At 40.1% G+C, this 15,135-nt stretch overlaps 1 protein-coding gene across 1 annotated transcript; it reads right to left on the bottom strand.

The window, feature by feature from the left end:
- Positions 1–140: 140 nt before the first annotated feature.
- Positions 141–6,571, bottom strand: scinla (scinderin like a). The gene is given in 17 exon segments (XM_029499354.1): positions 141–579; positions 663–723; positions 817–894; positions 1,026–1,141; positions 1,220–1,394; positions 1,490–1,660; positions 1,846–1,936; positions 2,439–2,572; positions 2,661–2,876; positions 2,990–3,078; positions 3,270–3,402; positions 3,484–3,576; positions 3,702–3,851; positions 3,947–4,108; positions 4,938–5,092; positions 5,213–5,405; positions 6,448–6,571. Coding segments are annotated over 16 exon segments (2,175 nt in total). The 5' UTR covers positions 5,394–5,405; positions 6,448–6,571; the 3' UTR covers positions 141–409.
- Positions 6,572–15,135: the final 8,564 nt, after the last annotated feature.

Here is a 15,135-nt window from a genome sequence, read left to right as displayed (position 1 = left end):
AGTGAATTGCGAAGCCTTTAAAATACTGTTTTCACATCATATGAAAACCTGAAATCACAAAAGACCACTTTTCAAAGATTTGATACTTTAATTGCAATTCTGAATTTCTCGATCCATATTCATCCTGGGAATGTAAGTTGCAAAATGTAAATTTTAGTTAAAAAATATATCGATGATTTTTCATAAACAAAACAATGTGTTTTTTTTTTTTTTTTATTTCTTCGAGGTTGGATTTTTAAGATGTCAGAGTTAATAAGAGCGTTTAAAACATTTATTACATATCTTCTAATGGTCAATGTGTTTTCAAGATATCTTACAGCCACAGAGGATGTTTCAAATTCCAAGCCTGTCAAATCTTACAAATTTCATTTTAAATGTTTCACAGAAGCTACTGCTTTGTGTTTTTCTCCTATTGCATTTTAAGATGGTCTCGTATGGACTACAAAGCATCTTTGTCCCACATCTTCGGGTCCCAGGCATGGAACCAGCCGGTGAAAGAGAGGGGTTCCTCTCCCTGCTTAATGGTGCTGATGGGAACACCACGACGGCCAGAGGGGTCAGAATTCAGATAATCTTGGGCTGTAAAGGAAAACAAGGAAACAACTGTGAACTAAAATGCCGCCGGCATCTCTCCTCATCTCTAATTGCTCTGTGTATCTTACCAATCTTGGAGGATCCAGTTTTCTCTGTTTCATTGGCCTCATTTCCAACCCATATGAAGATCTGGTGGAAGAAACAACCCAATGGCATTTATGGATTTCATTCAGGAATCAAAATTAAATCTGAGGTCATTCATTAACAGTGAATAAACAGTACCTGATCCCAAGTGTCCAAAATCATGATATCATCCATTGCCAGATCCAGTTGTGTGATTTCACCTGGCACCTCCTCTGCCTAAAATTGAGCAGTATGGATTTTAAAAGAGGCTTAAAAAACAACAATTGCCAAATGATGAGTCTAAAAAAAACTGTATGTATCAAAGAATTGCCTTTCATACATAGAAACAGAGAATATGAAATACTCACTATCAGCCTGCCGGTCTTATTTGAACAGCCAAACAGACGAGGAGGCTTAACTGTTTTCTGCAGGGACTTGGAAGTCTGGTAGTCTTTCTTGCCACCAAGTGCAGCCCAGAAATCAGCTGAAAAGGAATACTAAATGTCAGTTTTCCAAATAAACTATTCTTCATTCACACCAAAGCTCTGATTTCAGAGCTCACCTGGCTCCTTGTTCTCTTCCACCTGAGTGGCAGATCCTCCAAGCAGACCAGCAACGTGATTAGCTGCTGCCATCTCCTCTGAATTTGCTCCCTTTCCTTTCCACAGGATCAGGGAACTTGGTGACTTCAGCACAAATATGTCATTTGTGTTCAGAGAAGAGGCAGTGGCCTCCACCTGGATCAGTGAGAGAAGAAGAGAGAGAAATGGTGTGAGTCATTTATTATCAAGTGTCACTTTGCACACATTCATATGTAATAAGTCTTATTGACCTCAACAGCTCTTGTGGCTCCGGTGGAGCTCTGGCGAATGTGGAAGAGTCGTGTGCTGGCAGGTGTGCTCTCGCCACCTTTGCGGCATGTCCCACCCAGGTGGATGACTAAAGGCTTGTCCTTGAACAGGCTCACAAGATGTGGAGGCTCATAGCCCTGAGTGACACGAACCTGCAGAGACACAATAACAGTCCAACTAACACGTCTGATGAGGACAGGGATGATAGAAATTACATTTGAGCAGAAAGACTAATTTATTGGTTGGGAAATGTCATTTAACAGACTTGCCAGTCTTGCCAAGCATTTCTTAAAGTTCTTCCTCGAGAGAAAAATAACTTTTTTTAGAAATGTCTTGCCTGTGTTGCTGCGCCTCCCATGGAATCGTCCAGGTTGACGGTGAGAAAGGCTGAAGCAGCCAGTTCATCCTGAGTGCACTTCTGTCCTTGCCTGAAGACATCAAAGCAACATTTAGTCAAACATGCACGCTCAATTAATTCGGATATTCCAAATTCATTCCGAAAGGCAACTTTCTTTGCAAATCTATTGGAAAATAGAATAATAATCACACATTTTTCATTGCCTTTCATTTTTTGCCTGTGTATACCATACCAGAGCAACAAGCTGTGGACTGGTCTTGTTGGCATCCTGAAGCCAATGTTTCATCAGATTTTAAGTTCAAGTCACTCCTTAATTTGACATGAAGCTTCTTTTTTCATGCATGATTTTAGGTGTGGCAGCTAAGGTGGTTCTTGTATTATTAATTAATATTGTGGTCCTGTGTTGGAGAAGGGCTATGCGTCTCGTTTTAAGGACAGTATTAATTCTGTTTACATTGTGTTCACATTGTGCACATCCCAAATAAAGGGGATCAGCCAGGGGCCAATAACATATTTTTGCTTGGGTCCTCCTAACAGGTGAATCCATTCAAACTGGAAAAGGCTGCACCCACCAGGTGTAGATGATATGCTTTTCTCTGCCTCCTGCGTTGTAGGTGTAGAGCACCAGGTAACAGTCACCTCCGAAAAACTGCCCATAGGTGGATTCGTCCACGGGTGCTTTGTCAGCCCCTTCGATACGCCAAATCTACAAACATCCACAACCGTCACATCTACATGTTGACATTTAAAGAAGTGAATGCATAGCATGAATGGACGTAAACAAGTTATTATACCTGGACTTTTCCGGAGCAATCATCCATCATGTAATGCTGAGCAGCCATGGCCTTGTTGCTGTGGAGGGAGGAGGAATCAAAGGGAATCTGCTTCACCTGGGCAATGCGACCGATAGTGTAGGCCTTACTCAGGCCTGTGCTCTCATCCTTGTCCAGCCAGTTGAAGAAGAACTCCTTAAACAGGGTGGTCTCTGCTCCTGCTGGCATTACCTGGACCTGTGTGTGTCAAAAGCAAACAGAAAGGTAAGCGTATCCATGAACAGCCAGACAAGACAGGAATGGAGTTCTGGTAGTGTACTTTCACTTATTCACTTTCACGGCTACTTCACCTGAGTATTTTGGGGGTAGTTCTTCTCTTTGATGAACTTGTTTGCAACAGTCAGTGCTGCTTTGCGCTCGTCAACATTTGCTTCCCCTCCTGCAGTTTGGGGTGTGGTACACTGTTTAGTGATTCTCTAAACAAACTGATAAAAATCTATGCGTGACTATTTAAAGAGGATGTGCTGACTGACAAATTGTTGCTGTAAGCAAACTAAACACTGATAAATACACCAAACAGAGGAGAGACAAAGAAAGAGAAGGTTGCAGAAAAGAAAAGAAAAGAAACACCTTTCCAGACAAATATCTTTTTGTCTCCTCCGTTGTCCAAGATGTAGCAATCACTTTTGGAGAGCATGTCTTGTTTGAAAGGGCCTTTATCAGCCACCATGGTGAGCTTCATGGAGCCAGCGCCATCAGAAACCTAGAAATAAAGAGTCGTCGTCAAAGCACCTATATTTACCATCCACTGCCATGGACTTTCGGTGTTACTTTAAAAGCTCACCAAATAAAGTGCTGCCTGGTGCTTGGTTTTCACATCCGCAGCTACAGGTACATCTGGGCTTCCTGGTGGAAGGTTAGGCATGGGTCCAAGCACCTATTCATAAACACACGCAACATCAGCTACATCCTTCCGTGTAGCCAAATGAGTCATGAATGTCATGAATAGGCATCCTGAATAAAGCATTGTTAAGACAAAAAAAAATGTAGAGACAAGCTCACTTGAATGACATTTTCCGGCTCTTCGCCTTCTCTAATCATGTGCATTTCACTACGGCCTGCTCGCTCATTGTCACGGATATCAATGGCCACCTGACTGGTTTTCAGCCGTTCAAAGTGATTGCTTTCGCTGCCAGACCAGTGATAGATATCCTGTTTTGTGTTTCACATAGCAGAGGAAAACAAAATTAGTCATGGTGTAACACAGTCCAGTATATTTTGGGTGTCCGAATCCAATTCTAAAGCACCTTTCCCAGGTCAATGATGAAGCAGTCCCCTTTGTTGAAGCTGGACCAGGACAGCTCCACCTCTGTGGCTCTGATCATCCGACGACCTTTAACGTGCAGCAGGCGTTTGACATTTACATCGTTGGTCACCACATGCTGGAAGCCTGATGCTACTCCACCTTTCTGTGACAGCAAAGACACACCGCAAAAAACATTAGAACTATTTTACTACAGCTTGGTGGCTGGTAAATTTAAAAGGATATCCTACATTATTGATAGATGTCGATTTTAATGTTATACAATCAACTGGACAGTTGATTGAAGGAAATATGCTTGTTTGGTTTCTCGCCAAGAGTTGAACGAAAAGACATCACTCATGTTTGTATCCTAAATATGAAGCTACAGGGAGGAGACCGTGGGCTTAGTTTCAACTGGAAACAAGGGGCCACACTGGCTGATATGGCACATGATGTCATTTGTTTACTTGTAGAAAACCCACAGTGTAAATTTTCTCATTTTTTACATGGTGGAACAAGCCAATAGAGTTTTATCATTACCACAGCTAATCAAAGCTGTGTTTCCTGGTCGTAGCATCATAATCCTCATTATGAGCCTTAACAGCTAACTTGGCAACAAAGCAAATATTCCAAAATAATAATCTACAGCTTTAATGTCTTCTTTAATTGAATTCAATGCACCATCTGTGAAACAAAAAATGTAAAGAAAACGTCCCCATTGTGCTAATTCAGGCCATGACATTTGCATCTCTGTGTTGTGTTGGCATTAAAGAGCAGGTTCCTGCTCTGCTTATTTGTTGGCTCAAACTCTCTGTGGAAACCGTCAGTGGAAAACCTGAGGGAAGAACCAGCCACTGCCATATATAGCACTGTAAAGAGTACCACTTCCCTTACAAACCTGCAATACAAAAACCACCCCTTTTGGCTAAGTTCATTACGTTGATCTCATTTGGGAGCTCAGAACTTGCTTTTGCTGTTCAGTATGAAGAATTCACCTTGTAATTGATGCAAGACTTAAAATATCCCTGGAAGGTGAGTGACTCATTGCCTTGATACTCAGCAAACTGGATTGGGGCTCCGTGCAGAAAATCATCCAGCTGGGTCATGAAGATGGCAGCAGCACCCCTCTCATCCTGGGAAGTTTTGTTGCCTATGTTCGAACACATAAAGAGGAAGGGGAAAAATGTTGATAAGAGAGAAAAGGCAGACTAATGGGCGGTATTTATTTTTATTTTAATTGATATGCCCGTAAAGAATCTAAATCCAATACCAAACCATGAGTGAATGTTGTAAGACGGAGCAGAGGTGGTGTAGAGAACAATGTAAGAGTCTCCGGTGAAGAAGCTCCCATGGAGTTGGGAGGGGACGGGTTTCAAATCCAACTTTTCCACCCGCCACACCTGAAGGCCGGGCTTTTTCCCTGCAGTGTCGAACTCTTTGTGGTATGCCATTGCGCTCAGGACCTGAGAGGAGACATTTTTTAAATAACATGTAGCCCACCGGGTCACAGCATAGATGACAACTGCAACAATAACCAACCTAAACCGCAGAGGGTTCATACATCGCTGTTTCATATGAGGCCAAAAAGTTTAGTTGAATAATCAATTTCATGCTCAACAGAAAATTAACTATCAACATAAACTGATAAACTGATTATCTGCATGTCCTCGACAGATGGATAAAAAGAAACGACTGGACGTCACCTTAGGTTTTGGTCAATTTGAGCAGACTTTTCAGTGATTCCTGACATTTCATGGACTGTTGCCCAATCATAAAAACATTTGGCCTTTGCAATCTAGTTTTAAACAAATTTGTATTCAAGAGACCGATCTTAACAGGTTTGAATTAGAGTGAACAAAAACTCCTCGAATAAAGTACGACAGGCAGGGTAAGACACAGCAAGACCAACTTTTCATCATCACCAGAGATAACCTGATGTCGGAAAATCAATGCATGCATTTCAGAGTTCACACAAGCAATTATACTTTTAAGTCATTACCCACCTTAATTATAACCTCCTGCTTCTATTCTGAATGTGCTGCTCAACCTGTAATACAGGTATCATGTTCTTAACAGAAGTGTGATGATATTAAGCGGTGTATATGTACCAGGGTGTGTCCTGTTTTCTTTCTGCCAGTCTGCAACCAAATCGTGAGGTATCTGGTGGCAATAAAAGTCACTCCTCGCTGGCAAAGACATCATTTTGAAATTATATAATAATTGCCCTTCTATGTTTCCGCCCAGCACTGGAATAAAACAGTGTGGATAAATTGGTTGAGGAAGCTTTTTCTAGCTATTAGGCAATGATAAAATAAAACAAAACTCTTTCTTCCATTCTCCAAAGCACAGGACATAATAAACTCAAAACTAAAATAAGACGAATAACTACTTTTTAAAAGGGTAAAATGAACACGTGCATAATTTCGACGCTCGCAGAGCAGATACAGATCGGATTGTTATGATCATCTTGCAGAAACATGCAATCTGTAAATAAATCAGGGCTACCTGGTGAGGACAGTCGGTGGGTGTGCAGAGGCTCTCCCAGCGTTTCCGCCCAGCTCGCCTGCTCTCTTCTCGGTTTTAAAGGCTGCAGAAACATCCGCGTTCCGATCTGAAGGCGTGTTCATCCGGACCCACCCCAGTCTGCTGCATGTCTGCAGGGAGCACAAAAACACACAACAAAAACAACAAAAAAAAAACAAGTAGGAAGTGACCACAAACAGCCAACAACCCAAACAGACCAAAGTGAACAAGTGATTAACCATCTCCTTTTTTTTATCCGATGAATTAGTCCATGAGCAGAAGCATTTTACTCAGCATAACACATACATGAGAATGAGAAGATTTACTTTATTATTTTTTTTAGATTATTTTAATGATGCATCTGCATTTTTTGCCTGAATAAAAATTCATTTTCTTGTAATGGAGTATTGTTACTCTCTGATCTGCAAACTCCACCATGATCCATGACTTCACAATGCTGCTCAAAGCAAACAGCCAAGCGAAAGATGTTTGATACAATCTAATTCTGATGATTATTATACATCATTTGCAAAGAGGTTGAAAAAATGAAATGCCATCACTTTCACCTTTTTCATTATGCTACTCATAGAAGCCTGTTTTGGGTAAAATAAAATACATAATACAATATTTTCATTTTGCTGGTGCATTTTCTTTACTTTTAATCAGGACTTTAAGTGCAAAAACAGAAGTTGATGCAACTGAACCCGTTTTAAAATGTAAATGTGTAATGTCAGAAGTTAAATGTCATGAAGTAGCACATGTCCGCCTTAAACGAGGTTTTAGAATCGTCTGAATGATTATCTGAGCTTTTGATTCATTTGCTTCTGTGTGCCACAGTAGAGCTCTGCTGGAAAGAGCCAGTACACACTCAAGTCTTAATGATGACTCGGGGGAATCATTAAGGCTTTGTGAACTGTGCCAAACACTCTTCTTATGCCGTTGCACACTTGATTTGGTAACAGCATAGTTATTTTTTCACATTTGTTTGGAATAGCCAAAGAAATGGCTCCCTGTCACTTCAGTTTAGGGCAGGGTCTGTCACTCCTCCTGTTAAAGCCACATCAGCACATTCTGCCTTGTCTTGTTGCGCATTGTACACACAACTCAGTCAGTCCCTATCTGTGCCTCCACAAGACTAAACACATTGAGTAAAACACACACGCACGACATACTCTTAACTTGGTGGTTGAACATAAGTGCTGCCAGCAGCCAACAACTTGTTCTAACTTGACTGGGACATCTTTGGTAGCCCAAAATTACAAAAAGAATGAGATTTTTTCCCCCCACTTTCATTTATTTCCTGTTTCCATGGCCATATAAATGTGTGAAAAAAAAAAAAAAAGTATTAGAATTTCGCGTCATCCATTTTAATCTAGCTGGGTGTGACTGCAGTCTTCATGTGAACTACTATCTGTGGATTATTCAGAGCAGCAAGAAAGGCTTTTTTTTTCATATCATTTTTTAGTTCGAGCACCAAATCAAGTTCCTATCTTGTATTGAGGTGCTTCAGAAAATGAACAAAAGATGAAGTGATTTTCATCTCATTTAAATAAAAGTTTAAACTCTGTTGAATTATTTAATGCAAATGTCTTTGCAAAGAAAGACCATTAATAAAAAAAAAAATTATAATTCAGTGACTACAAGACTGTGGTCATCACAGTCGTCGACAGTTGTTGTTCTCTTTTTGGGACTTCACTTTATTGACACCAGTTAATTGTGCAATACAAACACAGCGGTTAGCGTGTAGGTAGTGCTTTTTCTAAAAGGCTTCTTTACTCTCTTGAACAAAGAGTAGTGTTCACAAGCAGACTAACCTGTTTCCTCTTTCACCTGCTCTCAGTTGAAATATATTCATGGTTGAGTCAATTGACAGCCATCATTGAATTACAAAGACACAGCTGGGTCTCACATATTAAGTATGCACAGCTGACCAGTTGGTTGGGTTTTTGCAGTTTCATTCATTCTCGCACTCAGCCGCTGTCAGACCATCTATGATCCATCTTGCATTCATCAGTTGCCATGGTTGGCCCACCCCCAACCCTACAACCCTGAAAGGATATGAATATGGCAAGGACAGAGACATTACACTGGGGGAGAGAGGAGACGACACGCAGTGCTTGGATCCAGACTGCTGCGGTCGGGCATAGGCCTTACTGGAACATTTCTCTTTATACAATGAGGCTAATAACCTCATACCCCTTTATAAAGTGAAAGGACTATTTTACTTTTGACAGTGTTTACTTCACAGACTGGCAGCAGAAACACACAGCCGTAAGAACTACAACACCCAGCGGCCTCTGAGATCCTGCAGACTCAAAAGCAGCCTGAGGATGGTGACTTCTCTCATGTTACATGATAAATGAATGAATGAATGAATGTGATAAAAGAGGATCACATTAATTGAACCCTGGAGTTCAACTGTTTTGATCCTCTTTATCCAGCACTGCTATATGAATAATACGCAAATATAACGTGTACAAACGATAAACCTTTTCAATTGATAGGAACAATAAGGATTTTAATGATTGGGAACATTATCTGTCAGAGGAGGTTTGCATGTTCCTATCGGTTCCTTTTTATCTTGCTTCATCCCCAATTGAACACCAATCACCTGTTGTTCCCTTTTTGAATCTTAATTAAGTATTCAGGTACATAAAGATCTGCTGAAGTAAATGCTGATGATAATAGCGGCTGTAATAATCATACACAGACACTGTTTGCATTTTTAAATGCATTGATCATAATTAGAGACGAGATAAGCTGCAGCTGTATATAACAAATACGTCTTTGCCCTGTAATAGTGTTATACTCTCTGTATTGGTCAGGGTCAGCTTGCAGATTTGCCTCACACCATCCCAGCATGTGACTCTGTGTGAAAGGAACTGTTCTAAATTAGATGTGATCACATCTCAGCCACAGGCCAGTCTCAAGTACAGCTTTCAGATGACTCACCGCAAGAATCAGACAACAGACTATTGATCCCAGAGGGAGTGGAAACACCGGGAGCTCCCACCGCGCTGAACACACTTTTCTGTTATCTGGGAAGGAAAGAAAACCTTATGGAGAAAAGAAACGCAACTGTGTTTCTTTAAGGATGACACTGTTCAGATCTGTTTGTAATATGCAGTACTACAAATCATGCTCAGGAATCAATTAGTATTTGTTTTAATCCCATTTCAATGACTAATTAGTTGACAAATTTATAGACTCACATTGTACTTACATGTTATTTATTGGCAAGGTTAAAACTGGTTTCACAAAGCAATGACACATCAGGGTGATCAGTGGGACCGCAGATGGAAGATCTCCAAGTAAAATTGATATCATAGAGATGTTTTCTTTTCAAAATGGATGAGCACACAGACACCAATGACAAATATTTGTGAAGAAAAACATCACCTCTTCGATAAAAGGGAAATCTCAGAAGTTTAAAATATTGCAGAACTATGGACGTCTGTGGGTTTAACTTCACGTACTTTCTGATTTGTGGTTTTTTCCAAGAAATGCAAGGAGGAGTGGTTATCAATCATCTTCAGACACAGTCATTTTGTCAGTGCTTTAAAAAGCTGACTAATTTAAAGCATGTCAACGCAAAGCCTTCAGAATATGAGAGTAGTTACACAACTAAAACAAAGATGGGAGAAAAGGAAGGAAAAAGATTATGCTATTCATCATTTGCTAGAAGCAGCTTCTTAAATAATGTTTATATGGTATTTTAAACACAGTCTTGATGCCGAATGATGGCCTCACTGCAGAAATCGAGAGGAACAGGGCAAAGACCAACACAGCAGCTCAAGTCTCTTTCCTCTACCATTTAACCAGCTAATGGGAATGGTCTTGCAGTGCGTCTTGTAGGATGTAAGACTCCAGATCAAACTTTCAGTTGGTGTAATAGAGGCCAAAAAGCTCCAAAAACCTGCAGGTCAGGTGGTTCACCTGAGCCCTGCTGCCAGCTTCTCCATCGCCGCTTTACGCTCCTCTGCTTTCTGCTGTGAGCGCCGCAAGACGTTCCTCAGCTCCTGAAGATGGTCCAGTGTGCCCACCAACTCACCTTTCACCGTTTTCATCTGGCTCTCCAGCATTTGCGTGTGATGGAGGGAGTTCCTCCTATACCGTCTGGTGGAGCGCACCTTTTCCTCCAGATCCTCCACTGCAAAGGTCAACGAGAAAGCACGGTGACAAACAGATAGCGGCCCGATTTTCACCAGCATTTAAAGCGTGACGTTTGACAGTTTTGTTTGTGATACAGACCCATGTTCTCCTGGTAGCCCATGCTGTCTGAGCATGGCTCTGTCTTCTTTTCCATCAGGTTCTTGGTGTGCTGCAGCATCTTCTCCATCTTGACGAGTTCAGCAGCTTTAGTGTCACTGTCTCGACGGATTTTCAGTAACCCCTGCTCCCTCTGGGTCAGCTCATTGTGATATTTACTCATATCGAGTGAAACAACAGCCTGCGATGCCTGGACACTGGATGACTTACGACGCAATGGCCGGTGAACGTAAGACGCGAGGTAAAGCCTCTAAAATGTAATTTCACCTTCCACTAATGTCCCTTTTTTGAATGCGCTGAAGACTGCAGACTTGTCTTTCCAATGCTGTCAGATATGAAACACTGAGTTGTTCATCGATGAGTACCGCTGGTGATATGAAGCTTTTTATAGGTCACAACTCCAGGACATGTCTGAAAGTCATCTGAAAACAATCAGCTCTCAGTGCACACTGATACAATAGAGCAGTCATGAGACTCACTTCACCAAGCTTACAAGCTAAATTTGTAATGTTTATACATGCTCAATGATGGAAAAGAGGAACATAAGTCGGCCAGTGTGTCCCTCTATAGGATTTAAAATACGTGAAACAACAGTCTTTCCTCAAACCTGATCGACAGGTTTGAAATTGTTGGAGAACAGCAGGAACTTACTAATGTGCTTATATATATATTTATATATATATATATATATATATATATATATATATATATAAAACATCAGCAGTAACAGTGTGCTGCTCATGATATCAAATTTGCAGGAGCATGATATTTTCACTCTCAAAAATAAAAATATTTTCTGGCCACCACAGGAAACAGCATTGGAAAAAAAAAAAAAGGAAATAGCTTTTAAATGCTTTCCTGGTTTCCACTCATGAAACACCAACAACGGCAGCTAGAAAGCAGACAACTTCCAACTGAGTCTGTGTAATGTTATCATGGAGCGAATCATTTCTGCAAGTCACTGTCTTCGTGAACTGCTCAGAAAGTATTCGGCGCCTCACAGTAGTCATACTTCTTCCTGCCATGCACACAAACTATAACAGTGTATTGTCATTTAGTTGTGCTTTTCTCCTCATTGCTCTTGTGCAGATATGACTCGAGTTGAATAACTTTGATAAAACATTGAACGTAATTTGGACTCGGTATTCATAACTTGTCTTGAAACAGACATAAATTGAAAGTACTTAAAATTTTTGACATTAAATATTCACTTTTTTTTCCTAGATAAACTACGTTTTATTTTTTAATCATCACAGTATAATTTCTTGTTTGAGTCCCACATACCAGCTCGTGATGGGTTGGAGCCAAGTCTAAACTAACTAGAATGGCACTCAGTAGAGTTCAAAATTGATTCCTGGAATTCTGAAACTGTTTGTTTAACTGTATCTTTTTGCTGACACGCATGAAAACATAAGCTCCTTAGCAGATGTGATAATAGTGACAAGACTAATGATAATAATCGGTAGTTGGCCTTCAGTCACAGATCCAGACTTTACATTTCCAAAGACTTTTTATCTGCAACTGTTTTCATCCATGCTAACGGTAAAACAACAGTCTTTTAATTGATTTAAATTCGGAAACTGATCATCAGAATTGACTTACATAAATGAATCAACTTTATTTGCTTGATTCTTCCTGCTGTGACTTTGGACTGGAATGAAAGTTGACTGTTAAAATTTGAGACCTGCCAATGTGAGATTTTGATCCACAAGATTAGGAGTTGTTCAGACAGTAGCACACCTTTTTGTGTATGTGTTTGTGTGTGTGTGTGTGTCTGAGGCATCAATCAGTCACATTTAGAAGGGCATGTTCAAACATCCTGGAACATTTTGCTCATAGAAAGTCCTGCACATAAGAGTTAGGTGTGGTGTCCTAACAGATAACATTGCTCTGCTAATGGAGAACGGAGTGCAAATTATGAGTGCAAATCCATGCACATGGTGAAAATCAGTCATGTCATACAGTTTTATTTCATCACACTGACCAACTAAACATAATCATGGACAATATGATTCAGCTTGCAACAAGAGCAACAATAAAGTAAAAAAAAAAAAAAAAAAAAAGGATTTAATTTTTGAGGCTTTCCAAGGAAGAATTCATTTACTGTATGTTACAGATTGTGCCCATTTCACATGCTGACTTTATGCTTTACTGGCAGTCATTTGTGAGGCTGTTTTCTCATGAGGGGCCATTGCAAAGATACATATTCCTGAGGCAGAATGAGGTTTCTCCCCGGCCTGTGAACTGCAGTGGGAGGAGAGGAGCTGGAGCAGTAGCTGTGTGCTGCAATTTTGGTGCAAGATTCACTGCAAAAAGGCCCAACAGAGAGACACTGTGATATCTGTATCCCACTCACTGGTGTTGTTTGACATTGTTGGAGAATGAAGCTTTATGTCATGGCCTTCTAGTGTTGCTGCTCATCTAGTGCTTTGTTTTCGTCTTCGAACTCCTCCTCTCTCTTGCGTAAAAACGTGCACATCCCTCTAAACCTCTAAGCCTTCACTGCACCGAGAAGATTAGCCCATAAAGTCGGACTAATCTTCGGTAAATTGTAGTAACGCAAGCTTCATGGAACAGTTAGGTTGAAGGCTATGGTCTTTGTTTTCAACTTTCTGTGCTATTATCATTTTGCCTTATGTCCCTGCATGAAGGTCACTCACCTCCTGGGCGTTCTGTGGTTTTCCTCTCCTGTCCCTGCAGTGTGACTCCACTTTCTCCACCTACTTCCCGGAGGCTGGCCACATGCAAAAACAAAAACAGAATGACTATTTTTGAAAATTTGCACTCAATCCTTATGAAAGAGAGGATGTTATATGTATCGTATAGTAATACTGGAATTAGACACGCTCCAACAGTGATATCTTTACTGATTGAAGGCCATTAAATTTAAACATATTGGATATGGCATTCAGGTGTTTGGGATCTTTTCCTTCCTCATACATTCACTTTACATGCACAGTTGAAACACTAAACCCAGCTCAGTTACTAAACAGAATAGAATATTATATGTTATTTTGCCAATAAAAATTAAAAATGAGAAGTCATGTTGAAAGATTAAAAAGAAAGAAAGAAAACCAAAGTTAATTAAATGATGTGTGATGTATTTCAGGAAGAAACACATCTTGCTTCAGGGTGCTGCATGACCCATAAAAGCCTGCTGTGTGTTAAAATGGAAGGGGAATTGATTTGATACACTCATAAACAAGGAATGAATTGTAGTTCAGAAAGCAAAAAAAAAAAAAAAAAAAAAACATTTGAAGTTTTATCTAAAAATTCTCATCATAGGTCATAGATCTATACAAGAAAAATGTCAGAAGTAGACAACTGAATACATTTTTTGTGTTTTGCTAAACTTGCCTTGGATGTGTTCCTCTACATAGGGACATCCAGCGTCTCATTCTGCAGCATCACATTGCAAACATTAGTCTTCATATTTATAAATGACACTCTGTATGTGTAATGCAACAAACATTTCATTTTAGTTAGAGAATCATATTTCCAGAAATCCTGTCGCCTAAAAAAGTTCTCCTTGCATATGATGTGCAAAATTTTGAGATGATGTGAAACTTGACCGCACTCTGGTAACGTAGAACAGTTTAAGAAAGGATTATAAATATAAATAAGGCAACAATAATGAGATGGAATCATTTGGAGATATTTCTGTTTATGTAAAAGTTAGACCATTATGTCATTGGTACATTCCATGCGTAGTTTGTAAGAGCAGGATTTCACATCCCTAAATCAATCCAATCCAGCACTCTCACACAGCGTACCTGTTAAGACCAGAAAAAAATCAAATAAAATAAATAAATTTTAACAAGAGGCAACAGGTAAAATTAAAAACCAAAAATTGCTGGCCATACCCACAGCAAGATTGGTAGCTTAAGGCCAGACCTGTTTAAATGGGTGAATGTGTGTTAGTAAGTTTAATGTTATAAAACACTTGATAAATGAATAAAGCTTTTAATCAGAGGGCGTGAGTGTGTGTGTGTGTGTGTGTGTGTGTGTGTGTGTGTGCATTATGATGGCAATAAGGGAGCATATCAACCAAATCAATGATAAGATCACGAGCAGCAATCCAGAACTAAGAGATGTCAGGCTTAAGATACACAATACTTGTATCTTAAGGATGTGCGATTTGTTGATATCATGGAAAAATAAAATATTCCCACAAGTATCACTTTAAAACGTGGCAAACTTTGTTTAGTGTGCTGAAGCTCCTTCCTCCTGTATAACAACAACAACTCTGGTTTAGCTATAAAGACATCCTGTCATGGGACTTGCTCCACTGAAGTTACTGTGAAGCTGTAATGCTGACTGCCACCACGGGGGGGAAGGCCAAACACAGTTATTCTGCTGTATGTCTTCTCCCAACACAGCAAGTTCAATAACACACTCTCC

The sequence above is a fragment of the Echeneis naucrates genome, chromosome 4 (assembly GCF_900963305.1).
Source record: "Echeneis naucrates chromosome 4, fEcheNa1.1, whole genome shotgun sequence".
NCBI classification, from domain to species: domain Eukaryota; kingdom Metazoa; phylum Chordata; class Actinopteri; order Carangiformes; family Echeneidae; genus Echeneis; species Echeneis naucrates.
This window is presented reverse-complemented; position numbering and strand designations above follow the sequence as displayed.